The sequence below is a fragment of the Pogoniulus pusillus genome, chromosome 29, assembly GCF_015220805.1.
Source record: "Pogoniulus pusillus isolate bPogPus1 chromosome 29, bPogPus1.pri, whole genome shotgun sequence".
NCBI lineage: Eukaryota > Metazoa > Chordata > Aves > Piciformes > Lybiidae > Pogoniulus > Pogoniulus pusillus.
The window spans coordinates 15,184,722-15,212,263 of NC_087292.1; the positions used below are offsets into that span (position 1 = coordinate 15,184,722).

A 27,542-nucleotide genomic window follows, 5' to 3' on the forward strand; every position below is an offset into this window, starting at 1 on the left:
TGCAGGTCTCAGAGCAATGCAGTTGTGGGAAGTGTTTTTTCAGAGTCTTTGTGGTTTGATTGTGTTGGTTTGGGGTTCCTCCCCCCCCCCTTTTTTTTGTCCAAGCTAAGGCTCTATTCTTTGTAGTTTTGAAGAACTGTGACTGAACTGTAATTGTTTAACCTCTTAAGGGAAACCAAGATCCCTGTGTTTGCTCTTTCAAAGCCAGCCAGATTATTCTGACTTAGATTTGATTGCTTTGGGGTTAGCAGTTCCTCCTTTTCTGTGGCAAGAAGCACTGCACATTGCTCTTGCACCCACATTTGCTTTCTGGAATAAAAGGAAGGACATTCAATGACATGAGAGCTCCAGCTCAGATTTATAACTGGCTAATGAGAGGCTGCTGAATAACGTGCTCATTTGCTGCCACTGGAAGGTAATAAATCTTCTCAAACATCCAGGCTCTAAGAGGGCTGCTGGCCAGTCTCATTAGCAGCTTCTAATGCAGCAACCAAGGAGTCTGCATGGTGCACCACACCTCCCTGGTGCACAGCAATTCCCAGGCTGGCTCTAATGGCCATGGCACCATTCCCCTGGGGGCTGTCTCTGTGCAAGAATGCAGGCTGAAGATGAGCCACACTGTGCTCAGGTGGCCATACAGCCCAAAGGCCTCCTGGCCTGTATCAGCAATAGTGTGGCCAGCAGGACCAGGGGAGGGATTGTCCTCCTGTATTGGTGAGGCCACACTCACATTTTGGGTTCAATTTTGGGCCACTCACTCCAAGGAGGATATTGAGGGGCTGGAGTGGGTCCAGAACAGGGCAATGAAGCTAGTGAAGGGTCTGGAAAACAGGGCTGGGGAGGAGCAACTGAGGGAACTCAGGTTGTTCAGCCTGGGGAGACAGAGGCTGAGGAGAGACCTTCTGGCTGCCTGTAACTCCCAGAAAGGAGACAAAGCCAGGTGAGGTCAGTTTCTTCTCCCAAGGAACAAGTGATGGGACTTGTTACACTGGAGGAGGTTTAGGTTGGACACAAACAACCTTTCTCCTGAAAGGGTTGTCAAGGCCTGGCACAGGCAGCCCAAAGCAGTGGTGGTCTCCCCTCCTCTGGAGTGGTTTCAAAGCCATGGAGATGTGGTGGTGAGGGACGTGGTTCAGTGGTGACCTGGCAGTGCTGAGCTAATGGTTGGACCTAATGATCTGAGAGGTCTTTTTGAACTAAAATGATTCTAAGGTGTCCCCAGTACTGCTGATCTGCTATTTCTCCTATTTTTCTCTTGAAGGGTTTGCTGCGAGGTGGCCTCCAGTGCTTGTTGTGCCACTGGCATCCATGAGTTAAGTGGCAAATAGCTCTGGAGGTGGATTCTGATCTCTCCAGCCAAATATAAACTTCTCTGAATGCCTGGCACCCACACGATGCTCAGCTCTCTGCTGCCCAGCCCAGCTGGCAGAGCTCCAGCCCAGGTGAACTCACCTTGCTGGAGACAAGGAGGTTCCCCCTGCTGGGGCAGAATGGTCTCTGGCAGGAGCAGCTTGCTGCCAGCGGGTGTGGGGAGGTCTCAGCTCTCTCTCACTCACAGAAGTGCAAGCCCTGCAAAATTAGGGATTTGATGGTGTTGATGTTGGCTGTGAACTCCTTTTCCCTAAGCTGAATCAAAGTCAGTGAGTGGGGCAAGGAGTGATGGCTCATTGCCAGCTGGCATCACAAGTGCCAGCTTAGAGCAAGGAAAATTAGAATCTCACTCTGCTGCCAGGCTCTCCTGCCCTGCATGGAGCTGAGCAATGCACCCCCTGGGTGCTTGCACATGAGTCCTGCTGTCTCTTGTGGTGTCAAATGCCTGTCCCACCCAGAGGGACTGTGGGACCCTCTGTGGGGGGGCCTCTCCTTGCACCTTGATCAACAGGAAGCCCATGGATATGGTGGAAATTAGTGAAAGCCTGATGAAGGGCTCTGCTATGGGGCAGAAAACCAAGAGGGTAGCAGATTAAGTCAAGCAAGTTCTCATCTGCCCAAGTGGGGACTTGGTGGCTGCCAGAGGAGACATCAACAGCACCCACAGCCCTCAGCAGAGTGACTGCAGACAGCACCTTGGGCCACGAGGGATGCACTCAGGCTTTGTAAAGATGGGCCTGGGCACCTACAGAACAGCAGACACAAGAGCTGGGTCTTGCCTGGGGTGATCTGAAGATCAACTCCTATCTTGATGATGATTAGCAGTATCTGTGAGTGAGCAAACCCACAGCTGGGTGTGACTGGGCTCTGCACCCACACCTGGACTCTGAGGAGCTTGCAAGGCTCTGGAATACTTCTTTATCCACCTCCTAGGAAGTGAGAAGCCCAGCTGTCACCATCTGAAATCCCACTTCTCTGGGCTTCAACCATTTGCTTTGAGGAGAGAGGTCACAAAAGGTAAGGAAGACACTGGAGGCACAGACAGCTCAGGAGCAGGACGGGAGGCAGGCTGAAAAAGCTGCTCCTCTGTTCACCACCAGTCCCACAGCCACGGGTGGTGAGAGGTGTTTTAAGACACTGAGCTCGTTTGGGAGTGCCAAGGCTGTGTGGTAGCAGCTGCCAGCTGGCTGCTCCTCAGGCACAGGAGACACAGCTCTGCCTTTGATTTCAGACCTTGGCCCTGGCTGCTGCGTGCTGTGCTTCTGGAACCTCTAAGCTGAGCTTGTTTGATTTGGAGATGCTGTGCAGGGGGAATGCTCGTGCTCTGGGGATATTGGCTAACCCCTGGCTGGGGAGCTGCTGCTACAGGTCATAGAATCATAGAGTTGTTTCAGTTGGAAAAGACCTCCAAGGTCATTTGGTTCAACTGCCAACCTAAGACCATCATGGCCATTAAACCATGGCCCAAAGTGCTATGCCACACATTTCTTAACCACCTCCAGGGATGGTGACTGCATGATCTAACTAAAGACAGCATTTAGTTTACTGCTGCTTTATTAGGCTTTAAAGTGAAGCAGAGTCTCCTGAGCTGATAGAATTTCTTCCCCTTCCCTCACAGCCATCTTTCCCATATTCTGTTGTCATAAAATCAGAGAATCACAGAGTTTTCTCACTTGGAAAAGACCTCTAAGATCATGGAGTCCAGACACCAGCCTGAGACCACCAGGGCCATTTAACCCTTTTGGTGGACTTCCTTTTTCTTTTGCATTGCTGAGGCTTAGCCCTTTATGCCAGGCAGGATTTCCCCCTCCTGCTTTGACTAATGGAAATCTAATTCCATGTGCAGCTGTTGGTAGTGATGGATATGATTAACTATCTCACAGGATCAAGGATATGAGGGGTTGGAACTGACCCAAGGAGTCCAACCCCCTCTGCCACAGCAGGACCATACAGTCTAGCTCAGGGCACACAGCAACACATCCAGACAGGCCTTGAAAGTCTCCAGAGAAGGAGACTCCACAACCTCTCTGGGCAGCCTGTGCCAGTGCTCTGGGACCCTTACAGGAAAGAAGTTCCCCCTTGTGTTGAGCTGGAAGCTCCTGTGCTGCAGCTTCCATCCATTGCTGCTTGTCCTATCCCAGGCAGCAGTGAGCAGAGCCTGTCCCCCCCTCCTGACCCCCAGCCCTCAGTTATTTGTAGACATTGATTAGATTCCCTCTCCAGAACAAAAAGCCTCAGGTCTCTCAGCCTCTCCTCATAAGGCAGCCCTCCAGTCCTCTCAACATTCTTGTATCTCTCTGCTGGACCCTCTCCAGCAGATCCCTCTCCCTCTTAAACTGGGGAGCCCAAAACCAGAGGCAGTTCCTCTGCCTGGTCAGTTCTTTGCTGAACCATCATCACTTTCAGGTCACCAGTGGCCAGCAGAGAACACCTCAGATGATGGAAATACCTGGTAAAAGGGTGGCAGGTACCAGTGTGTGAAGGAAGCTTTTAAAGGCTGTGTCACCAGCCAAGCAAAGAGCTTGGCATAAGGAGAGTCCCAGGCTCATCAGTGCCAGCTCTTGCTAATTAAATCCTGTGCTTCTTCATCCAGCCCTTGCAATGTCTGCTGCAGGGAGGAAGGGCTCAAGCTGCTCTTAGCTCACATTTTAGCACAAAGGTTTAGTCCTTTAACACAAAGTTTGAGCATAAAGGTTTAATCTTTTATGCTAAAATGTGGGCTCAGGAGTTGGACACAGCTCACCCTGGGGAGAGGTGGAAAGCTCTTAATCAAGAAGTTGGGATAAAGCCACTTGGCTTGAACTGGGCAATGTCACATCTCAAACCCTTCACAGGGGACTGACAGCATAAAGAAGGAGGTCCTGTGTCTGTTTGCTGGCTTCTCAAACCACTCACCCTGCAGCCTGTGTATGTGCATGGAGCCTGCTGCAGTCAAGGGGTGAGGGATTTCGACTAAAAGGGAGGTTTAGACTAGAGAAGACAATTTTCTGTTTCTTTATAGTGAAGGTGGTGAGACTCTGGCCCAGGCTGCCCAGGGGAGGTGGGAGATCTGCAACCATTGCATGTCAGGTTGCCTGGGGCTTTGGGCAATCTGCTCTAGTTGCAGATGTCCCTACTGACTGCAGGGGGGTAGGGCTAGGTGACCTTTGAAGGTCCCTTCCAACCCAGTCCATTCGATGATCCGCGCACAGCAAGCAGACAGGACACCATCCCCAGCCCTCTGGAAGGCAGGCAGCATCCCCAGCCCAGTGGAAGGCAGGCAGCATCCCCAGCCCGCTGGAAGGCAGGCAGCAGCCCCAGCCCGCTGGAAGGCAGGCAGCATCCCCAGCCCTTTGGAAGGCAGGCAGCATCCCCAGCCCAGTGGAAGGCAGGCAGCATCCCCAGCCCGCTGGAAGGCAGGCAGCATCCCCAGCCCGCTGGAAGGCAGGCAGCATCCCCAGCCCAGTGGAAGGCAGGCAGCATCCCCAGCCCTTTGGAAGGCAGGCAGCATCCCCAGCCCAGTGGAAGGCAGGCAGCATGCTCAGCCCAGTGGAAGGCAGGCAGCATCCCCAGCCCGCTGGAAGGCAGGCAGCATCCCCAGCCCGCTGGAAGGCAGGCAGCAGCCCCAGCCCGCTGGAAGGCAGGCAGCATCCCCAGCCCGCTGGAAGGCAGGCAGCATCCCCAGCCCAGTGGAAGGCAGGCAGCATCCCCAGCCCGCTGGAAGGCAGGCAGCATCCCCAGCCCGCTGGAAGGCAGGCAGCATCCCCAGCCCGCTGGAAGGCAGGCAGCATCCCCAGCCCTTTGGAAGGCAGGCAGCATCCCCAGCCCGCTGGAAGGCAGGCAACATCCCCAGCCCAGTGGAAGGCAGGCAGCATCCCCAGCCCAGTGGAAGGCAGGCAGCATCCCCAGCCCGCTGGAAGGCAGGCAGCATCCCCAGCCCGCTGGAAGGCAGGCAGCATCCCCAGCCCAGTGGAAGGCAGACCTGCCGCCTTCCCGGGCCTCAGCTGGAGCTTGGCTGAAGACAAGAGGGTGAGAACCAGCAAAACCAGGATCAGATTGCAGCAGGCTCCTCCTCCGGAGAGGGAAGGCAGAGGCGGGGAGCTGGAGCCCGCAACTTCAGCCTGCTACCTGCACCTTGCCAGCCGGGCCGGGGATCGTGCTGGGGGTGAGCATCTTCTCCAGCTGCATCCCATGGGGTGTGCGGTGCCCCCCACCGCTCCCTGCTGCCCTGGGCACATCTCCCCACCTCTGTCCACCTCCAGCCCAGCATGGAGAGCTTGAGCAGCAGCCTGAAGAAGAAAGCCACCGAGCAGCACTACAGGGCAGAGGTGATGATTGCTGGAGAGCAACTGAGGTAGGAGGTGGTGGGGTCCTTGTCCTTCCCCAGGCTAGGGCAGGGCTGCACGCCGGGGCTCTGCACTGTACCCTGTTAGGAGGAGGCTGAAAGCTTTCTCCTTCTGCAGGCACTTTCCCCCAGGTGCTGGTGTGTCTCTCTCCCCTCTGTCTGCTGCTCTTCCTTTCACCCACCAAGCCAGCGGTGAAACAGGACACTTCCCGCACTGCCTTGCCCTGCTGCTCTTCCCTGGGCACCTCCTGGCCTCCACCTCCAGGTGCCAGAGGACTGGCAGGTGGCGTTTGATGGCAACAGCTTTGGTTAATCCATTCCCATCTTCTCCCAAGCGCAGAGGCTGATGTGGTGACACCACAGCCTGCTCGAGGTCCCTGCTCAGGTGGGGACAGCACCACCTCAGGGGACACTCAGGCTTTTGGAGGGGTGATGTGGGAGATCATCTCTTGGGTGCCATGCACCTGGATTGTTCTGCAGAGCAACATCTGGGATCTTCCCTCTCTTGAGAGGCACTTTTGGGACCTTCTGCTGGTTTCTTGCCCCAGCTCTTGTGCAGCTTCTGGGGAGGGTTTATTTTCTTAGGAAGAGAGAAGAGATTTCTTTCTGTGTGGCTGAGCAAACATGTTCCTTGTGTATCTGGGGCCAGACACCCCCCTCCCCACACCCCCCTTGCTGCTTCTAACCATGTAGCTATAGGGGTTTGTAGCTCTTGAGCAGTGTTGGTTTGCTCCTACCTGAAGCTGTGTCTGGGTCTTGGAGGTTTTTGAAATGTAGGGGGGGGAAATAGGAGAAATATCTTTGTATCATGTAAAGAGCCCAGGACCAGAGTCCTAAAACTAGCTCTGTGTCATTATGTTGTCCTTTCTGAGTCACCTTAACCTGAGCTGCATTGTTTGGGCTTTATCAAGAACTGATCATTTCCAGCTGAGGATCAGGGCCCCCTCTTGAAAGCTCAGCCAGTGTCCTAAGCAGCCAGGAATTGAATCCACAGGGATGGTTACCCACATTTCCAGACCATTGCCTGTCAAATGTTGCTGTTCTAGCTCCAGACATGAAATCTTTTACTTGGGTAGCGACTGGGAGAGCTGCTGGTGGGAGTGGAGGTGGCATCAACCTTTCTGCCTCATTGTAAGGGAGGCCTTGGGAATGAGCTCAGCTTTCCTATAGGGAAAAGCAGCAGCTGATCTGAGAGTGACTTGCCTCACTCCAATAACTTGGTACAAGGGACATAAAGTTATGCTTTTTTTTTTGGGGGGGGGGGGGGGGGGCTGGATGTTAGGAGGAAGTTGTTGGCAGAGAGTGATTGGCATTGGAATGGGCTGCCCAGGGAAGTGGTGGAGTGGCTGTGCCTGGAGGTGTTGAAGCCAAGTCTGGCTGGGGCACTTAGTGCCATGGTCTGGTTGATTGGCCAGGGCTGAGTGCTAGGTTGGGCTGGCTGAGCTTGGAGCTCTCTTCCAGCCTGGTTGATTCCATGATTCTATGATTTTCCAACCTGTGGGCAAGCTTATTTCTATTTCTATTGCCAGTGTTATACTGCTCTGGAGTGACTGAGGTTTGAAATGTGTCCTAGAACCTGGGACAAAGGGGACCCTCTGACCTGGGCCAGAATTGAGAGAGAAAATGAAATAGTCAAGATGTGTTAAAATAGATCAGTGCTTGTGCAAGAGGCTTCTTCATGCAGCAGCAGGACAGATCCTGGCTCATTTGTGACTGTAAGAAGGAGAAGGGGGCATGATAAGTGCAAGCAGGACAGCTCTGTGCTGCACACAATGCTGGCTCTCATCAGCAAGGTAAAGGCAGAACATGAATGTTGTATTCTTCTGAGAACCAACAAAACCAACACGTTTTTTTTCTCCCAACTTTATTTCTTGTGGCAGTGTGAGGGTAGCCTAAGCCTCTAATAGGAATGCTGAATGCCTCAAGGCTGGCAGGGTTTGTGCAGGGAGGGAATGGCTTTGCCTGAGCATGACAGGGGTAAAGTTGAGTGGACAGCCCCAAGACTTCTGTACATTTTGGGGACCCATCTTCTTTAAAATGCAGTTTTCCTCCCATGGCTTGAGTGCATTGGAGGTTCCTGGTAAGGGAGCCCCCCGAATCTGAGAGGTGCCAGACCAAAGCCATCACAGCAAATTACAATCTTGAGCTGCCTGCTCCAGTTTGCTACCCCAGGGTGAGCCTCTTCTCTCTGCTGGAAGGAGCGGGGAGAGGGGTAGGAAGCACACACGAGTGGAGACAAGAGGTGGGACCCCTCACTTCAGACAGTTTCATGTGCTAAAGCCATGATGCTGGGAGGCAGGTGGGACTTTGCAAAGACTGCAGCACAGGAGCAGACTCCCACCTGCCTTTGGGCAGCTTCTACTGATTCACGTTGCTGATGTGCTCTTGAAAGGCTCAGGCTCTTTGTTGCATGGCCAAGAGTGAGAGGACTTCATCCACCCCAAGTGCTCTCTTCTTCAGCTGTATTTGTGGGCCTGAAGGCCAAGGAAAGGTTCCACCGTGCCCAGCACTCACAGTGATGGAGAGCTGAGTCCTTCTGCTGGTGGCTTGGCACAGAGCAGTCACATCTTGCTGCTTTGGAATGGACAGAAGCCTCTTCCCAGTGCAGGAAGGTGAGGGGATGGACACCAACCTGCAGCTGGGCTGCTCCTTCCCCTGCAGCTCCTCTGGCTGGGGGGAGAGTGGAGTGATGCAGAGCAGACTGAGTGCTCCAGCCTGCCTCTTGTGTTCTGAGGAGCTCACAGCCTGGCAGGCAAGATGTGAATCTTCCTGGGGCCTGGATGCCCAACAGATACCAAGAGAGAAACTGAGGTAGAGAGGCTGGGTGATGTCTCAGGCAACAGCAGATGGGGGCAGGGCTAAATGTCCATGTTGTGCTCCTCTGCTTTTATGCAGGTGAAGAACAAAGAAACATGTAAAGGAACTCTGTGGTCTGTCCAGACTCTGAAAGCCTTCATCAGCAAATATCACTCTTGTATCTACATTAGATCTCAAACATTTGTTTTTGCCTGTTCTCCACTTCCTGCCCTGCCTCCCTGCTATTGTAATTAACCAAACAAACCTTTGCTCCATCTTTACAGTTCTTTGGCTTCCCAGCAGGATTTGCAAATCCCTCCCAAGTTTGATTTGGCCAGAGGGATGAGTCTGTTCAGTGTCAGGATGCATTTCCCAGCCAGAAATAGCTGCACAGGCAAAGGGGTGAGGGAATGCTTCCTGCGGATGGCTGGGAACAAAATGAATCCTAAAGGAATGGAGGAAAGAGTGGACACTGCTCTGAGAAGTCTGTCTGCCAGGGTCATAGAATCACAGAATGGTTTGGGTTGGAAGGGACCTTTGGAGGCCATCTAGTTCCAAGCCCCAGTGTGGGGATGCTAGTCCATGAGACTAGAAAGAGGGAAGATGAGTTTTGGGTCCTGAGTCCCTCCCCATCATAGAGACCAAGCTAATTTCCATGTATAGTTTAGTCTTTGGTATGACAGGGCTGCTGCCCAAGGCTTGTTCCTCATGTCCTGCTCTTGGTTGTTTTGGTTTTGGAGCAGGGCCAGAGAAGGCCACAGCAAAGGAGAGAGGTGTGGGAACCCTCTGCTGTGAGGACAGGTTGAGAGTTGGGGTTGTTCAGCCTGGAGAAGGGAAGGCTCTAGGGAGACCTTCTGGTGGCCTTTTGGTGCTTAAAGGGGACCAAACCAGAGAGTTTGGGACAGACTTTTGCACCAGGCCAGTTGTGACAGGACAAGGTTGGGGGTGGGGTGGTTTGAGCTCAAAGAGGGAGATTCAGGCTGGAGAGAAGGAAGGAATGTTTGACACAGAGGATCCTGACAGCCTGGCCCAAGTTGCCCAGAGAGGTGGAAGCTGCCCCATTCCTGGAACCTCATCCCAGGTTAGATGGTTTGGGGCTGTGAACAACCTGCCCTAGTTGCAGATGTCCCTGCTGACTTCAGGGGGGGATCCACTAAACGACCTTTAAAGGTCCCTTCCCACCAGTCCATGATTCTCTCTGAACTTCCATGGGAATCACAATGGTTTTCCTGGGTGTTGTGTGTTCCTGGGTGGCATGCAGGGAGAGAGGCCCAATTAGTCACTTCTAATTGCTACAAGTAGTTTATCTGCACAGAGAGAGAGAGAGAGATTCTGGAACAGCTACTGCACTTTGGCTGCACACCCAGCTGTAACCTTGAGCTTCTCAGGCACAGACAAGCCCTTCTGCATTCTCTTCTGGGCACTCTTCATGGTCAAGTGCAGCAGCTGCTCCCCAGTATCACTTTAAAGCTGCATTAATCACTCTGAAACATAAAATAGACTTGGGAAATGTAGGACCTGGGCAGAAAAAAATAAAAGAGAGGAACAAAATTGTGATTTCAGTCCCTGCTGAAAGTGCTCAGTGGTGCTGAGTTGTTCTGTGTTTTGCCATTGGAATAGGCTGCCCAGGGGGGTGGTGGAGTCACTGTACCTGGAGGTGTTGAAGCAGAGCCTGGCTGGGGCACTTAGTGCCATGGTGTGGTTCATTGACCAGGGCTGGGTGCTAGGTTGAGCTGGCTGAGCTTGGAGGTCTCTTCCAACCTGCTTGATTCTATGATTCTATGGTACTCAAACTGAGATGCTGTTAAATTGGATGCTCTGGTGAGGCCTCATCTGCAGTATTGTGTCTAGTTCTGAGCCACCCAGCTCAAGAAGGGCAGGGAGCTGCTTGAGACAGTCCAGCACAGAGCCACGAAGATGATTAAGGAAGTTGAACATCTTCCTTATGAGGAGAGCCTGAGGGAGCTGGGGCTTGGAGAGAAGGAAACTAAGGGGTGACTTCATCAATGTTTATATAGATGTGCAGGTGAGTGGCAGGAGGCTGGAGCCAGGCTCTGCTGGGTGATGCCTGATGGAAGGACAAGGGGCAGTGGGTGGAAGCTGAGGCATAGGAAGTTTCATTTAAACATGAGGAGGAATTTTTTCCCTGTGAGGGTAACAGAACACTGGAACAGGCTGCCCAGGGGGATGTGGAGTCTCCCTCTCTGGAGATATTAGGAGCTGTCTGATGTGTTCCTGTGTGATCTGTTCTAGGCAATCCTGCTCTGGCAGGGGGGCTGGACCAGGTGAGCTTTTGAGATCCTTTCCAGCCCCTGACATTCTGTGATTCTATGAAGCTGGGGACACTGGAAGCTGGTGCTGGATACACCTTGATTTGTGTTTCTGACCAGAGACCCTAAAGGGTCTCCTCAAGAGATTTGTGGCTCTCTGCTGGGCTCAGATCTCTAGAGGAGGTGAGGTCTTCCTGGCCATTCTTCAGAAGATGAGACTATCTGGTCAGAGGGAATTTAAAAGCCCATTAGTGCATTTTCAGCACTGGTGGAACTGGGAAGGATACTTGTGCTGGTTGGGACTCCTTTCTGAGATCTAAGGCTTGGGAGATATTTAAAAGCACAGAGATGTTTTATTTCCTTCCTTGCCTCTTTGTGCCACCACAGGCATGCAAAAGCTCTTCTCTGCCTCCCAGTATGTGCTGGTGCTGTGACAGACTGGGAATGCAGCAGACTGGGGTTTACTGGGCTTGCCTGCAGTGATTGTTTTGCCTGAATGTGCCTCTCCAGTAGCTATTTTGCAGCTATTTTCTTATGGCTGCTGCTGCCTTTTACTGAGAAATTGCTTGTTTGTGAGGGTGGTTTTGTGTTGAGCTTTTGTTGTTGTTTTATGGCTGCTCTGTTGTTTGGTTTTGGGGTGGTTTGTTTTTTTTTCACCCTGTTAAGATAGGAACAGAAAATATCTCTTGAGCTGTTGCAGCTTTTCAGGGTCACTCATTTGTACTCAGCTGCTGTGGGAATGTGAACTGGAGTTAATATCCTTGAAAGATTCACCTTGGCATTTGAGATTGTCAAGGTCTGTTTACGTGGGGAGGGGGTGGAGAGCATCCCAGGGAGACATTCCCACTTCATGCAGGCACATGTGAGTGCTGGCTGCAGGGCGTTTACTGCTCCAGGGATTGCTCTGGCTGTACAACTACAGAGCAGGAGAAGCAGCACCTTTTCCCACACAAGGAAGCCTTTTGCTTTGATAAATGCCCCTGATTTAGACTCTGCTCTCTGCAAAACATTTAGACTCTGCTCTCTGTGAAACATGGACTCATCTCAAGTGGATGATCTCCAGAGGTCCCTTCCAACCCTTACCATTCTGTGACGTGCAGAAGTAATCAAGAGAGGAGCATCTTGGGTTGCTCTCCAGCAGTGGACATCTTGAAGTGTGCTGGGAAAATGCTGCTCTGCCAAGAGCAGGGAAGCTGTGTTTGTATCAGCTGAAGTGACTTAACCTCTGCCTTCCCCAGAGGCTTGTCTTTTTGGGGTTACTTTTCTCTCCTTCCTCTTCTACTCACACTGCTGCAAATCTGCCTCTTGACAAGGTTACTCAGGAGGAATAATGATGTCTTTGTAGTGACCTCTGGAGAGAAACAATCTGGTTAGCCAACACAGCCTACCCAAAGCAAGCTCATGTGAGAGCAGCAGAGCGACTGCCAAGCCAGGGGTGTTTTGTAAGAGCCAACTCTCACATTCCAGCAGGAATCTTATCCTTCCTTACCCTTGCTTTTTGATTCCCCTTTTTGTTGTCCCCTTTTGGCAGCTAGAAAACCCAAAGTGCTGCATTACACATCCTTCCTTATGTATTATTTTTTAGCCTGGAAGCATGACTATAAACCTCTCAGAGGTCCCCTAATTCTGTTCTATTCCTACCCCTAATTCTGTTATATTCCTACTTCTGTTTTATTCCTCCCCTACTTCTGTTCTATTCCCACTTCTAATTCTGTTCCTACTTCTACTTCTGTTTTATTCCTACCCCTACTTCTGTTTTATTCCTACCCCTACTTCTGTTCTATTCCTACCCTTAATTCTGTTCTATTCCTACCCCTACTTCTGTTTTATTCCTACTTCTACTTCTGTTTTATTCCTACCCTTACTTCTGTTCTATTCCTACCCTTAATTCTGTTCTATTCCTACCCCTACTTCTGTTTTATTCCTACTTCTACTTCTGTTCTATTCCTACCCTTAATTCTGTTCTATTCCTACCCCTACTTCTGTTCTATTCCTACCCTTAATTCTGTTCTACTCCTACTTCTACTTCTGTTTTATTCCTACCCCTACTTCTGTTCTATTCCTGCCCCTACTTCTGTTCTAGTCTAGTCTATCCCATTCTCTTCCATTCAATTCCATTCCATCCTTATTTCTACTCCATTCCCCTCCTATCCTACTCGTGTTAGTACATGCATATCTATATATGCACTCCTGCAGACTCTTGCTAGCAACAGAGAATTCTTGGTTAGACATTTCTTATCTCTACCAAACATGCCTCTGAAGTGGCATCCCACTTGCTGATTACAAAGGAAAGAAAGGGTGTCAAAAGTGACTGCTTGTCCTCCCCAGCAGCAGAGGGCTGTCGGGTTGGGAGCCTCTCTGCTTGCAGCTGCTGCTGGTTCTGCCTGATTGCAGTGTGACACTGGACCATGAAATGAAGGGAGGAAAAGGCTAAAACCCCTAAAAATAGCAGGCAGCTGTTTGGTGTAGGGTGGAGTGTTCTGCTCAGGTAATAGCTCTGTGTGAAATGACTCCTGGCCAATTTGGGAGTGAATTTTCCAGGTAGAGAGTAAAATATTAAAGGGCTGGGTGCTAGGTTGGATTGGATGATCTTGGAGGTCTCTTCCAACCTGGTTGATTCTATGATATATGATGAAGGCAAGTCAAAGGCAAGGCCAGGAGCTGGTTCAGCATGAATCTTTGGTTAGCCAGGCTAGCTTCTTAGTTCCCTGGAAGGTAGGTGAGCAATAATTACATCAATCACAGAATGTGAGGAGTTGCAAGGGACCTCAAAAGATCATCTAGTCCAACTCCTCTGCCAAGTCAATTGCTACATCTTCATTCCCACAAAGAAATCTTTATCTTAAGAGTTTTGAGAGCCTGGTGTTTGTAAATCCTGCAGTCCAAGAGAATCCTTTCATTTCTGATAGATGTTTAGGGTATTTTAAACCTTCCATATGGTGCTTGAAGCTGTTGGCATAGACTCATGGAATCAACCAGGTTGGAAGAGACCTCCAAGGTCATCCAGGCCAACCTAGCACCCAGCCCTGGCCAATCAACCAGACCATGGCACTAAGTGCCCCAGCCAGGCTTGGCTTGAACATCTCCAGCCACAGCCACTCCACCACCTCCCTGGGCAGCCCATTCCAATGCCAATCACTCTCTCTGCCAACAACTTCCTAACAAGATCCAGCCTAGACCTTCCCTGGCAGAACTTGAGGCTGTGTCCCCTTGTTCTGCTGCTGGTTGTCTGGCAGCAGAGCCCAACCCCACCTGGCTATAACCTCCCTGCAGGCAGCTGCAGGCAGCAATGAGCTCTGCCCTGAGCCTCCTCTGCTGCAGGCTGCACACCCCCAGCTCCCTCAGCCTCTCCTCATAGGGTTTGTGTTCCAGGCCCTTCACCAGCCTTGCTGCCCTTCTCTGGACACGTTCTTGAATTGGGGGGCCCATCCTTGAAGTGATTTAAAAGCTGTGGAGATAGAACCAGAGAGCTGTTGAGGTTGGAAGAGATCTTTGAGATCATCAAGTCCAACTGCTCACATAGAGCTCACAATTCCACCACTACTGCTAAGCTGCTACCACTAAATCACATCCCTAGGCAGCAGGTGCTGAGTGGCATGGTTTAGTGTTGGGTTAATGGTTGGACTCAGTGATGCTGGAGGTCTTTTCCAACCCAAATGATTCTAGGACTGTGTGATTTTGTGATGTGTGGCACACAGAACTTCTTCAAAAGGAGCAGAGGAACATGAGGCATTGAACACAGACCACAGTGAGTAACTCCTTTGTAAAATACACTGGCCTGGGGCAAAACTGGGAGTCCAAATGGGTAGTTTGAAACCAGAAACACCCTGGAGTTACAGGGGAGGTGTTAATTAGACATCTCCCTTCTGAGGCTGCAGCATGCACTGGGCCTTTTCCAGGGCCAGTATTGTGGGAACAGTCATAGCTACAGGGTAGAAGTTTGGCTCCTGGACAGATGTCCTGCCAAGCTGGGTTGGTTTTGGCTTGGACACACAAGATCTCTGTGCCTTGTGGCTTGCTGAATTGCTAAGGTCCTTTTAAAAGTCAAAGCTGGACTCACCTGAGTAACCTTCACACATCTTTCCACTGGAGTCAGAGCCTAATTATAACTTCAGGAGTTTCAGGAAAGGATGCATGAATTCTGGTAAACTCAATCCCAGTTTGAACCAGAAAATACCAGAACTGTTGTCCACTGTCACTGTCTTTTACTGGGCACATGGACTAGCAGGTAGTGCAGTGGGATCCATCTGGATACATGCAGAATGAACAAGTACTCCCACTGCTGCTCCCACCCTGAGCTGGGACTAAGATTTCATCCTGGGGCAGCTCCATTCCTGCTTTCATGGTTCAGAAGGAGTTTAGAAGGTGAGCTGGGCAGAGAACCACACTAAGCTGGCAGTCTGTGCACATACAGCACATACAAAGGCATGGAACTGTAGAGTTGCTTTGGCTGGAAAAGACTTCTAAGATCACTAAGTCCAACCCCACCATGCCCACTAAACCATGCCCTGAAGTGCCATGCCTACCTGGTTTTTGAACCCTTCCAGGGATGGTGACTCCACCACCTCCCTGGGTAGCCTGTTCCAACACCAGACCACACTTTCAGCAATGAAATTGTTGTTAATATCCATCCTAAGCACTCCTCCAGCTCAGTTTCAGGCCATAATTGGCCTGAGAGCCTGTACTGTTTTTTTTATGTATGTTTTGACTCTTCATCACAGGCTCACAGGATGTCAGGGGTTGGAAGGGACCCAAGGAGATCATTGGACCCAAGGGAGTCCAACTCCTCTCCCAGAGCAGGACCATCAAGTCTAGCTCAGGGCACACAGGAACACATCCAGACAGGCCTGGAAAGGCTCCAGAGAAGGAGACTCCACAATCTCCCTGGGGAGCCTGTGCCAGGGCTCTGGGACCCTTGCAGTCAAGAAGTTCCCCTTGTGTTGAGCTGGAAGCTCCTGTGCTGCAGCTTCCATCCATTGCTGCTTGTCCTACCCCAGGCAGCAGTGAGCAGAGCCTGTCCCCCACTCCTGACCCCCAGCCCTCAGATATTGATAAACATTGATTAGATCCCCCAGCCCTGAGATATTTAGAAACATTTATTAGATACCCTCTCAGTCTTCTCTTCTCCAGACTAAGCAGCCCCAGGGCCCTCAGCCTCTCCTCACCAGGCAGTGCTCCAGTCCCCTCAGCATCCTCGTAGTGGGGCCCTCTCCAGCAGATCCCTGTCCCTCTTCAACAAGCTCCACTTAGCTCCTGTGTAGTTTTCAGAGGCTTGTTTGGAACAAAAGGACAGGTATGGCTCAGACTAAGTCTGGTATAGGCACCTATATAGCCTACATAGTGACAGGAGAAGAGAAGGGGATGCTGGAGAAGGTTCCCTAGGCTTGACCGCCGCAGGCTGACAAAGGCAAGAAGCTTGGCTGCGTGCCCAACTCGCTGGGTGCTTGCCAGAAGTCCAAGCTCATCAGTGGTTTCTCCAGGCTGGGCAGACACTGGGCTGTGAGAGCTGAATTCCCTTGCCCTGCCAGCTCTCCTCACTGGCTGCCTTTCTCCTCAGGCTTCGCCTCCACGACGGGAAGCTCGTTAAGGACAGGCGCTACCACCTCCGCACCTACCCCAACTGCTTCGTGGCTAAGGAGCTGACAGATTGGCTGATCGACCACAAGGAAGCACCAGACAGGGAGACAGGCATCCGCCTCATGCAGAAGCTGATGGACCACTACATCATCCACCATGGTGTGTGTGGGGGTTTCTCTACATGGGTGGCTGCATGCCTGGTCACTGTGGGTGTCCATCAGCCCCTGATATGGAAGCATGGACAGGTCGATGTTCATGGGAGCTGGGAGGTGATAAGTGTAGGAGCATAGAATGGGTGAGGTTGGAAGGGACCTTGAAGATGATCTAGTCCCAACCCTCCTGCCATTGGCAGCGACACCTCCCGCTAGGAACAGGCTGCTCAACCTCATCCAGCTTGGCCTTGAACACCTCCAGGGAGGTTGTGGAGCACAGAAGCACCCAATGTGATCTTTGATCACATTGGGTGCTTCTGTGCTCCACAACCTCCCTGGGCAACCTGTGCCAATGTCTCACCACCCTCAACCTGTACCAGTGTCTCAGCACCCTCACTCCACAGGGAGCTGTGCTGCCCTGCAGCAATCCTTCCAGCAGCCAGTGGTGGGTGTTTAAACAGAAGCTGGTCTAGCTCACATTCGTGGCATGCACAAGTAGAAGCTGAATGCTAACAGGTTGGAAGAGACCCTTAAAATCATCATTCCAGCCATTCAGCCAGCACTGAGAGGTTGCCACTAAACCATGGCCCTCAGCACCACATCTACAGGGCTTTGAAATCCCTCCAGGGATGGGGACTCCACCACTGCCCTGAGCAGCCTGTTCTAGGTCTTGACAACCCTTTTGGGGAAGAAAATCATTCCTTAATGTCCAACCTAAACCTCCCTAGGTGCAACTCAAAGCTCCAACACCTCAGTGTCTTTCCTGTAGTGTGTGGCCCCAAACTGAACACAGTACCCAAGGTGCAGCATGACCTGAAGCTGAGGAGACCAAAGCAGATGATAACCATACCAAACCCAGCCCTCTCTTCCCCACTCTTCTATAGGGCCCAGAAATAGCTGCCTTGGACCACTGCAATGCCATCTGCTACTTGCTGAGGTTCATGCCCTTTACATTAAGCTGCCTTGAATAAAAGTCAGCTGTTGTGCTTTATCTCCAAAGCAGCAAGCTGAAGCAGTGAGCTGCCAGTTAACCATTAACACCCCAGCCTGATTACTTTTCCATCTCTCCAGCAGACAGTTTAAAACACATCCATTAGTTGAATGAAACCCAGGCAGCCCTGGGTGCCAGTGGTGTTTTGATTGCTTATCACAGGCACATCCCACCTGCTTCTGTGATAATTCCTAGCAGGATACAGGAGCTGATTTTCCAGCTTGCCTCAGGACCATTACTTTTTGTGTTGCTCCTATGGAAACGTTGGTGGCTGCTAACCACAGCACTCTGCTAAGTGCTTTGCTATTGCTTGGCTAAGCTGTTTGTCCTCTTCTCTGCTGGGATCCAGGAGATGATAATTGCCTCGTGAAGATCATTGTCTGTGCAGCCTCTTAATGGTCTGATGTGGTTTGGGCTGGTTTTCACTGGAAACATTGAAACTGGTCTTCTAATAACAACCAAAAAGAAAGAAAAGAGAGAGAAAAAAAGAAACAAAAATCCCCCCCAAAAAAACAAGCAAATAAAACTCACCCCCCCCCCCCCCGAAAAAATAACAACCCAGAAACTCCCTCCAAAAAAAGCCCAAAAAACTCAACCAAAAAACCCCAACCAACCAACCAAAGAAAGCTTTGGTTTTCTGTGGGTGCACCCTTGAAAGGCTTTATAGAATCATGGAATTGTTTTGGCTGGAAAAGGTCTCCAAGAGCTGAGCCCAACCATCAACCCAACACCACTATGGCCATTAAACCATGTCCCAGAGTGCCATGTCCAGGTGTATCTTGAACATTTCAGGGATGGTGGCTCCACTACCTCCATGGGCAGTGCCTGACCAGGTCAGTTAGGTGCAGTTTCTGCTTGCAGTGATGTCTGGGTTGTGAAGATGCAGACTTACACCTTTGAACACAACCTTCCCCACCTGCCTTCTTGCTTGGTGAGTCATGGGCTTTAGTGTCCTGAATTCACACCAAGATGGTTGCTCAGGAGAAACAATGAGCTCCAGATGATCTGGCAGCTTGTATCATTGAGCTGCTCACCAGAAGATGAATGAAGTTCTGCTGCTTTGCTCTGAAGGGTGAACAGGCACTAAAATTGTCCCAAGAAATCTCACACACCTTTTGACTTTGACTCTAATGGGTTGAGTTCTTTCAGTGATGACATCTTCTGGTGGCTTTTTTCCACACTGACTCATTTGATCTTGGAGGTCTCTTCCAACCTGGTTGATTCTATGATTCTTTGATTTTCTTTACTCTCAGATTGTTTGTTCTTCACTACTTAAATTCCCCCTTCATGCTTCAGGTGGGTAGACATGAAGAATCTTAGAATGAACGAGGTTGGAAGAGAGCTCCAAGCTTAGCCAGCCCAACCTAGCACCCAGCCCTAGCCAATCAACCAGACCATGGCACGAAGTGCCCCAGCCAGGCTTTGCTTGAACATTTCCAGGGATGGTGACTCCACCACCTCCCTGGGCAGCCCATTCCAATGCCAATCACTCTCTCTGGCAACAACTTCCTCCTAACATCCAGCCTAGACCTCCCCTGGCACAGCTTGAGACTGTGTCCCCTTGTTCTGTTGCTGGGTGCCTGGGAGAAGAGCCCAACCCCACCTGGCTACAGCCTCCCTGCAGGTAGTTATAGACAGCAATGAGATCACCCCCGAGGCTCCTCTTCTGCAGGCTAAATTGATTGAAGAGCAGGGCTATGGTTTTTTGGGGTGTTTTGTAGTGATTCTAATGTATTTATGTCTCGATTCCCCCCTCCCCCTGTAGCCTAAGAATCTATTGCAAGCAGATTTCTCTCAAAGCTCTATCCCAAATATCTACCTGCTAAATGGTGCATGCCCTTAGCAGCCATGTGTTAGTAGGTTGTGTGCTCATCCCCAAGGTGGAAAAGAGGCTTTTCATAGAGGTTTGACTATTCCAGTTGTGTGCACCTAGCTTTGGAGACAAAATTGTCCCTAGAGGTCAGTTTGACCTGAAAATGAGTTGAGCAGGGTTGGCAAGAAATGATGTGGAAAAGTTGGTGCCATTGTGTATTTTATCTCACCTTTTTATCTGATAGGGGCAGAGGTGGTTTGAATGAGATTTTGGATCCTGTGTGGGGATTTTTTCCTTCTGTCTTCTGTGTCCTTTAACCATAAAAACTGTCCTCAAAGTCAGAGAATAATTCTGGTTGGAAAAAATCTCTAAGCTCATGAAGTCCAACCATGATCTAACTCAGAGAAGCCTGCTCCTAAACCACATCCCTCAGCACCACATCTCTGCCTCTTGTGAACCCCTCTAGGGATGGGGATTCAAGCACCACTTTGAGCAGCCCCTTCCAATCTTTGAGAACCCTTTCAGTGAAGAATTTTCTTCCAACATCCAACCTAAACCTGTCCTGGGCCCTTTTCAGTGGCGGCCAGTGACAGGACAGAGGACAACAGGTGTGAACTAGAGTGCAGGAGGTTTCATTTGAACTTAAGGAGAAACTTATTTACTTGGAGGGTGCTGAAGCCCTGCAAAGGCTGCCCAGAGAAGCTGTGGAATCTTCCTTCTCTGGAAGACATCCATCTCCTGCTTGGATGCATTCCTGCGCAACCTGCTCTGGATGACCCTGCTTTAGCAGAGGGCTTGGACTAGATGATCTCCAGGGTCTGTGATCCAACAACCAACAGCACTCTCTGATTCCATAACTCACAGCACTGACATCCCTGCTCTGAACTGCTTTCAGTCTGTGATGAGCACTCGGACTACAAGGACGCCAAGCTGCTGTACCGCTTCCGCAAGGACGATGGCACCTTCCCGCTCAGCAAGGACGTGAAGGTCTTCATGAGGGGCCAGAGCCTTTATGAGAAGTGAGTCCTTCCCTGGCACACCACTCTCACAAAGGGGTGTTGCTGGTTGCATGAGGCTGGGAGTCACAGCTACAGCTTTCCTCTTCCTTCTCTGTGCCCTGTGCTGCGCTGTTGGGAAATGTTGTTTCCTGAGCCTGTCATGACTGGTCCTACAGCCAGGCTCTTTGGAGCTGGGGCAGGAGCTGTGGTTTGATGTCATGGATGCTTTAGGGGACAGGAGCTGTGGTTTGATGTCATGGATGCTTTAGGGGACAGGAGCTGTGGTTTGATGTCATGGATGCTTTAGGGGACAGGAGCTGTGGTTTGATGTCATGGATGCTTTAGGGGACAGGAGCTGTGGTTTGATGTCATGGATGCTTTAGGGGACAGGAGCTGTAGTTTGATGTCATGGATGCTTTAGGGGACAGGAGCTGTGGTTTGATGTCATGGATGCTTTAGGGGACAGGAGCTGTAGTTTGATGTCATGGATGCTTTAGGGGACAGGAGCTGTAGTTTTATGTCATGGATGCTTTAGGGGACAGGAGATGAAGTCTGATGTCATGGATGCTTTAGGGGACAGGAGCTGTACTTTGATGTCATGGATGCTTTCAAGGGGTCCAACCCAAGTGCCAGTTCTGGATCCAGTTTGCAGTTTGAATTCTCCTGGGATGGGCTATTTCAAGAGCTCCTTCAGCCTCCCTGGGCAAGCTGTTTCCACCAAAATCAGCAGGCTAATAGGATCTCCAAGGCCCCCACGGGCCTGGATGTCTGCACATTGCTTAACCTGTTTCCCAACTTGGCAATAGAAAAACCTACTTCTCAGACAGTAAATAAAACTCCTTCCACCTCCAAGTGTTTAGTTTTCGTTATGCTGATTGTTTCTGGCCCTAAATCCAGACTGAGTTTAACCACAGACCGTCCTCTGGAGCAGCCTCTTCTCATCTTCTCCGCCCTCAAACGCTGGCACTCAGATTCGCAGAGTGGCAGGGAAGGAGAAGTAGCTGAAGCAGGCGGGGGCTGTTTTCAGCTTTCCCCACGGCCCTGCTGCAGATGCGCATCCCTTGCGCTTTGCTGCGCTGGGCAGCGGCGCCCGCGGCGCCAGGGAGCGCCCCCAGCCCGTCTCATGCCCGGGCCCCTTGCGCCCTCCTGTGGACACTGTGGGTTTAGCGCTCTCCCGCTGCCAGCTGAACATGTGCGGGCTGAAGGCAGCTTCTCCACCAGCCTGCACCACCTGCCAGCTGCTGCGCGCAGGCAGTTCCTTGCTTGGCTTTCCCCTGAGGTCTTTAGCTGAGGTCGCAGCTGAGCTGGTTTTGCTGAAGCGGCTTCCTCGGCGGTGATGAAGATGTCCAAAGCTGCCTGATTGCAGCTCTGCGTTTCTCCCTCCCTTCCCGCTGCTCCCAGGCAGCAATGTTCTGGCTGTAATGTAATGTTCTGGCTGTAATGCTTTGCCTGCTTCTCTCGGCCTTGCTTCACCTGGCTGCAGCTCCACGTAGGATGCCAGGGCTGCACAGCATCACGGGAGCCTTGTCCCACCTCTGTGCCAGGCTGGTGAGCATGGAAGAGTCGATTCTGAAGGTGAGAGAGGAGAACTCGGTGAAGTACCAGAGGACTTTCCTGGGCTGTGAGATGATCGACTGGCTCATTCAGGAGGGGGAAGTGGAGAGCCGCAAGGAAGCAGTGGAGCTGGGACGGGCACTGCTGGAGCATGGGATCGTTCAGCACAGTGAGTGAGGGTCTGGCTGGAGCCAGAAAGGGAAGCAAGAGATGAGCATAGCTGTGGAGGCCATGCCAGGAACAAACCCCCATTCATGTCATGCAACAAGTGCTGGTCAAGTGCCCACTTGGAAAAGGCAGCAGGGCCTTTTAGTTCTATGTTTGGAGCTGGTGACCTTTGAAACCGGAGCAATCTTCCGCCACCCACGAAGGCTTTGAGCTGAAATCTGAGCTGGCAAGCCTCAGCTCTTCAAAGCCTCCGGCCACAGGACTGGGATCCACCCCGGCTTTGGGGAGCTGGGTTGTGAGGATGTAAATACTCATCTCCGCTTGGCTGGGGATCAGAACTATCTGAAGGAATGACACTTTCAATTTAGGAGGCAAAGAGTCCTCTGAGTGTCTTGGGACAGAGGCAGGGAGGGCTGTGGCTGGGCAGTGTACCCGCAGGGATGGCACCTCCTGGGGAAGTGGCGCTGCTGTTCCTCCTTCCCTGCAGACAGCATCTTCAAACAGTCAGAAAAACTCCAGTGGGACACAGAGGCGTTAAACACCTTGCACCTGGAGCCCTCACAACACCTGCTTTATGTTTTCCTACACCCTCTCAGCCTCTCCCTCCTCCTCTGTTCTCTCCTAGTCTCCAACAGGCATCACTTCTTTGACAGTGACCTCCTCTACCAGTTCTGGATCAACTTTCGTCGGCGTCGGCGTCTCACAGAGCTACTCAATGAGAGCTCTTCTCGCGCCCTCTCCGAGAGCCCAGACAGTCCCTTCTGCCTCCGCAAGCTCAACCCCGACCCCAGCAACACCAGCTTCCTCTCTGGTAACTGTGGAAGTGCCTGTGGAAGGGGGTGGAAGCAAGGGCTGCCTTAGCAGGAGGGCTACGAGGATGATGAGGGGACTGGAGCACTGCCTGATGAGGAGAGGCCGAAGGACCTGTGGCTGCTGAGTATGGAGAAGAGAAGACTGAGAGGGGATCTAATCAATGTTTATCAATGTCTGAGGGCTGGGGGTCAGGAGCAGGGGGACAGGCTCTGCTCACTGCTGCCTGGGATAGGACAAGGAGCAATGGATGGAAGCTGCAGCACAGGAGGTTCCAGCTCAACACAAGGGGGAACTTCTTGCCTGGAAGGGTCCCAGAGCCCTGGCACAGGCTGCCCAGAGAGGCTGTGGAGTCTTCTTCTCTGGAGCCTTTCAAAGCCTGTCTGGATGTGTTCCTGTGTGCCCTGAGCTAGATTGTCTGGTCCTGCTCTGGCAGGGGGGTTGGACTCAATGATCTCTTTGGGTTCCTTCCAACACCTGTGAGCCTGTGATCAGAGCGTCCCAGAGCTGAGAGTGTTGCTCCAGAGAATGTAGGACATTCCTCCATGAAACATAGACTATGCTGGTTTGGAAAGGACCTCTAGAAGTCATTCAGTCCAACCCCCCCTGCAGTAAGCAGGGACATTCCCAACTAGACCAGATTGCTCAGTGATCACCCATCTCACTGGTTTGTGGTGGATGCCATGATGCAGTGGCAGTATCTATCACAGCTCTCCATCCCAAGAAGATAACTCAACTTGCCAGCAGCTCAGCTTTGCATCTTTCTTTGGAGCTAGTTTTATTCTTTCCAAGCTCAAAAGCCATCTTCAGGGCACTCTGACCCCACAGGCTGGTGGGGGAAGTTTGTTTTAAAGTAATGTGTTCCCTCTTTGGGTAATTGTTATTCCTGCTTCTTTCAGTCCAGACCAACAAGGAGATCAAGATTGTCTCAGCGGTGCGAAGGAGCAGCATCACTTCCCTCGCTGGAAACTCCAACCCCTACTTCAGCACTACTCCTACCTTGGTGTTCCCTCCTGTGGCCGAGTGCAACCCCAAATCAGGTCTGGACTTCTGCAGTGCCCTAGCATTGCACAGGATATGTCTGTTGCTTCAGGCTAGCTCAAGCCTCAGGCCCAAATTCATCCACTGTCAGCAGGGTGATGTGCAAGAGGAGAGGGTCAGCCTGGCCTCTGAGGCTTGGCTTGAGAAGTGCAAGTGCTTGGAAAAACACTGAGATGAGCGCAAAGATTTTGTGTGCTGTAGCTGGGGCTGGTTCCAGCATCCCTTCTCCAGCCCGTGGTAATCCCCAGGGCTCCCTCTTTATGTGCTTTACTGTACAAACCCCCTTGATTCTGATAGGATCTGTCACCTTCTGCTCTAGTGTTAAAGAGACCTGTCACCAATGAAGAGCTGCTGTCCCCTGGGGCCCCTTACATCAAGAAAACGCTGACTGTAAGTGACCGCAGCAATAGAACTGCCAACCCAACAGCACTGAGCTCCCTGACTGCTCTTTGATGGCTTTCTGTCTGTCCCATCTCTGCATGCTGACACTTTGATTGCATGTCACATCATCCTGGCTCTATCTTGCTGAGTCTCAGTGGGTCAGAGCCTGTGGATGTTCTGGTGGGTGAAGCTGTGCACAGCCTCTGCTTGAGTTGGATGCATATGAAAGGGGCAGATCAGGGAAGAGAATCATAGAATCAACCAGGTTGGAAGAGACAGAGAAAAACTGCCATTTATGTTTCATCCAGCTCCATGCAAACCAGTCTTGCCTTGATTCAGTGAAGTCTAGTGGCAATTGAGGCTTTAAGACTCAGCTTCTGTCACACAGGTGTCACCCTCACATGCAGCTTTATGCATCTCTTCCAGGTTCCTGCTGCAGATCCAATATGTTGCTGCATCTGATGGAGCAGCACTGAATGAGAAGCATCCAGGGTCCACTTTTGCTTTTCTTATGATGGGCTTTTTTCCCCCCATGGACAAGCTGCAGGCAACCTGAGTTTTGGGTTTTGCTTTTCTAATTCTTTGTAAAGCTGTAGAACCTGTCAGGGCAGGGCTGGTGGGTGCTGAGTGTGAACGTTGCAAGGCAATTCCTGCCCTGCAGATCCCATCATGGGTGTTTATTGTTGCATAAAACTTTCCAGCCCTTTCCTGCCCAACTTGGAGAGAATTTCCCAGTGGCTGGTTTAGGAAGCATGAGGGCTGTCTTGGCTTACTGGTTTGACTCGAATAGGGTTAGAGAGGAGCTGTGGATCAGGTTCCCAGATTTAGTTTGCTGTAGAAACTGGTGGGAAGGAGTGAGAAAAGCAAAGCTGGTGACTAGAGGGCATGCTGTTCATTCTCTTTCTGAACGCTCTTGCCCTGCCCTTCAACTCTGCCAGCCTGGGCCTTTCATGGCTCATTTCCTTCTGCTGAGCTCTGCAGTTGCTGTTATTTATTTATACGGGTGATGTGCAAAGTCCTTTGGGAATTCCTTTTCTCTTTTAGTCACATCAGATGGCCACAGTGTTACAGCAAACTGCTCTGACAGACTGAGATCAGAGTGGGATCAGTTAAAAGTGCCTACTTCCACCCTGGAAATATTCTCCTGTGCCAGGAGGAGCCAACATGTGCATGCTCTGCAAATGTTCTCAACGTGCTCTGGGTGCATGCCTTGCACTTCAGCTCCCTGCTGCCCAGGCTCTACTCTTCTGCCATGGCTGGCAGGGAATGTTCATTAGAAAGCAGCTTTGCAGAGGGCCATTAACCTGTGGGTTTATGTCTCACTTGGTGCATGGGCCCTTCTCTCTCACCCATGACAGGATGAGGATGATGAGCAAGACATCTCCATCTCAGTAGGAACTGTTGCATCTCTTCTCCCCAACACATTCCTTGCTTTGTAAACCCTTTTGTTCTCCTTGTAGGTTGTGGGGGATGCGGTGGGCTGGGGGTTTGTGGTTCGAGGAGGAAGACCTTGCCACATCCAGGCAGTGGACCCAGGAGGACCTGCTGCTGCTGCAGGGATGAAGGTACTTGCTTTAAGGGCGATGGAGCTGAAGGGTCTGTGCAACAAGTCTTATGAGGAATGGCTGAGGAAACTGGGATTGTTTAGCCTGGAGAACAAGAGGCTGAGGGGATGCTTCTTTACAACTCCCTGCAAGAAGGTAGGAATGAGGTGGAGGTTGTTCTCTGCTCCCTGGTACCAGGTGATAGAACAGGAAGTAATGTCCTGAGATTGTGCCAGGGGAGGTTTGAGTTGGATATTAGGAAAAGGGTTTTTGCTGCACGGGTGGTCAGGCACTGGAACAGGCTGCCCAGAGAGGTGGTGGAGTCTCCATCTCTGGAGACATTCAAAACCCACCTGGATGAGCTCCTGCGTGACCTGCTTTGGCAGTGGATTCGGACTAGACGATCTCCAGAGGACCCTTCCAACCCCTACCATACTGTGACGCTGTGACTTTAGTCCCAGACATGCCTGGGTTCTGTGGGTAGAGTTTTAGGTGTGAAGGCAAGAATTAGGCCAGGTCTCCCAGTTGCCTCCAGAAGCCCTAGCACTGAGGGAGTGGCTTCTACAAGCTGCTGTAAGTCTGAACTCAGGTGGAGAGTTGAAATAATGGGATTCTTCAGAGGCAGAGTGTGAGTCCCTGCTTGCTTCAGGCAGGATTGGAAGGGAATGGATGAATTCATTTCATTTACTCAAGAGCCCAGTTAATTTCTCCTTGCCTAATCTCATTTCCTACCAAATTGCTGGATGTTAATGTTGTGCCTCGTCTCCATCTGTGAAGTGAACCACTGCTCATAAATGAGTCCTTTTTCCCCTCTCTCTGTTAGCTCACAGGGTAAATCTCTTTTGTCCCTTTCTTTATGACACAGTAGTTGCAACACTTCAGTTATTACTAATTATCACTGTAGCTTGAGGCTTTGCAGGGCTTCGTAGTGTGTCATTTGCAGTGCATCCTCTGGCTCTAGTCAGCCACGGGTAGGAGCAGCCATGAAGATATCAGATGAAGGGAACATGCCCTTGCTCTCCTTGCAGGTGTGCCAGTTTGTCTTCTCAGTGAATGGGATGTATGTTTTGCACCTGGACTATCAGACCATCAGCAGCCTCATCATGACAGGACCACGAACTCTTGTGATGGAAGTCATGGAAGCCATTGAATGAGAGAGGGAGCCTCATTGTGTGTGGAAAGGCAGGAGGCTCCACCAAGCAAGGAGAGACTGTGGGGAGGGACCAAGCTTGACCATTCACTGTGAAGTGTTAGCCAGGCATTTTAATATATTTTCAAATAAACACATTCTGCTGCACCAGTCTCACATTTTCATGTCATTGGAATGTTTGATTCTACCTCATCTTCAGAGGGTCTCAGCTCTTGCAGCTCTTGCAGTCTGTTTTTATTGCTGGTAGGAGAGTTTAGGACACCATGAAACCAAACCACTCATCCAGCCAAGCAGCAAGGCAGGTGGTACAAGCTGGTAAGCAGCAAGAAGTTTAATACCAAGCAAGGAAGGATGTCTGAGCCCCTCTGAGCTGTCTGTGCACTCCATCAAGATCACAATGCGTATTCCAGGTGGCCCAATAAGCCAGGAAAAGGAGGGCATGGATGCAGTGATGTAGAGAAAGTCTGAGGCTCCTGATACTCTCTTGGCTTAGCCATGCTTGGAGGTGTTCAAGCAAAGCCTGGATGGGGCACTTAGTGCCATGGTCTGGTTGATTGGACAGGGCTGGGTGCTAGGGTGGACTGGATGAGCTTGGAGGTGGC

General features: G+C 51.2%; 1 protein-coding gene across 1 annotated transcript; it reads left to right on the forward strand.

Annotated features, from left to right (window-relative positions):
• The first annotated feature begins 5,448 nt into the window (after window positions 1–5,448).
• LOC135188569 (DEP domain-containing mTOR-interacting protein-like) lies at window positions 5,449–27,098 on the forward strand. The gene is made up of 9 exons (XM_064168076.1): window positions 5,449–5,704; window positions 16,319–16,497; window positions 20,190–20,313; window positions 21,837–22,015; window positions 22,640–22,825; window positions 23,724–23,864; window positions 24,185–24,255; window positions 25,707–25,811; window positions 26,819–27,098. The coding sequence occupies exons 1-9, from the start codon at window positions 5,619–5,621 to the stop codon at window positions 26,942–26,944; spliced, it is 1,197 nt and encodes a 398-aa protein (XP_064024146.1). The 5' UTR covers window positions 5,449–5,618; the 3' UTR covers window positions 26,945–27,098.
• Window positions 27,099–27,542: the final 444 nt, after the last annotated feature.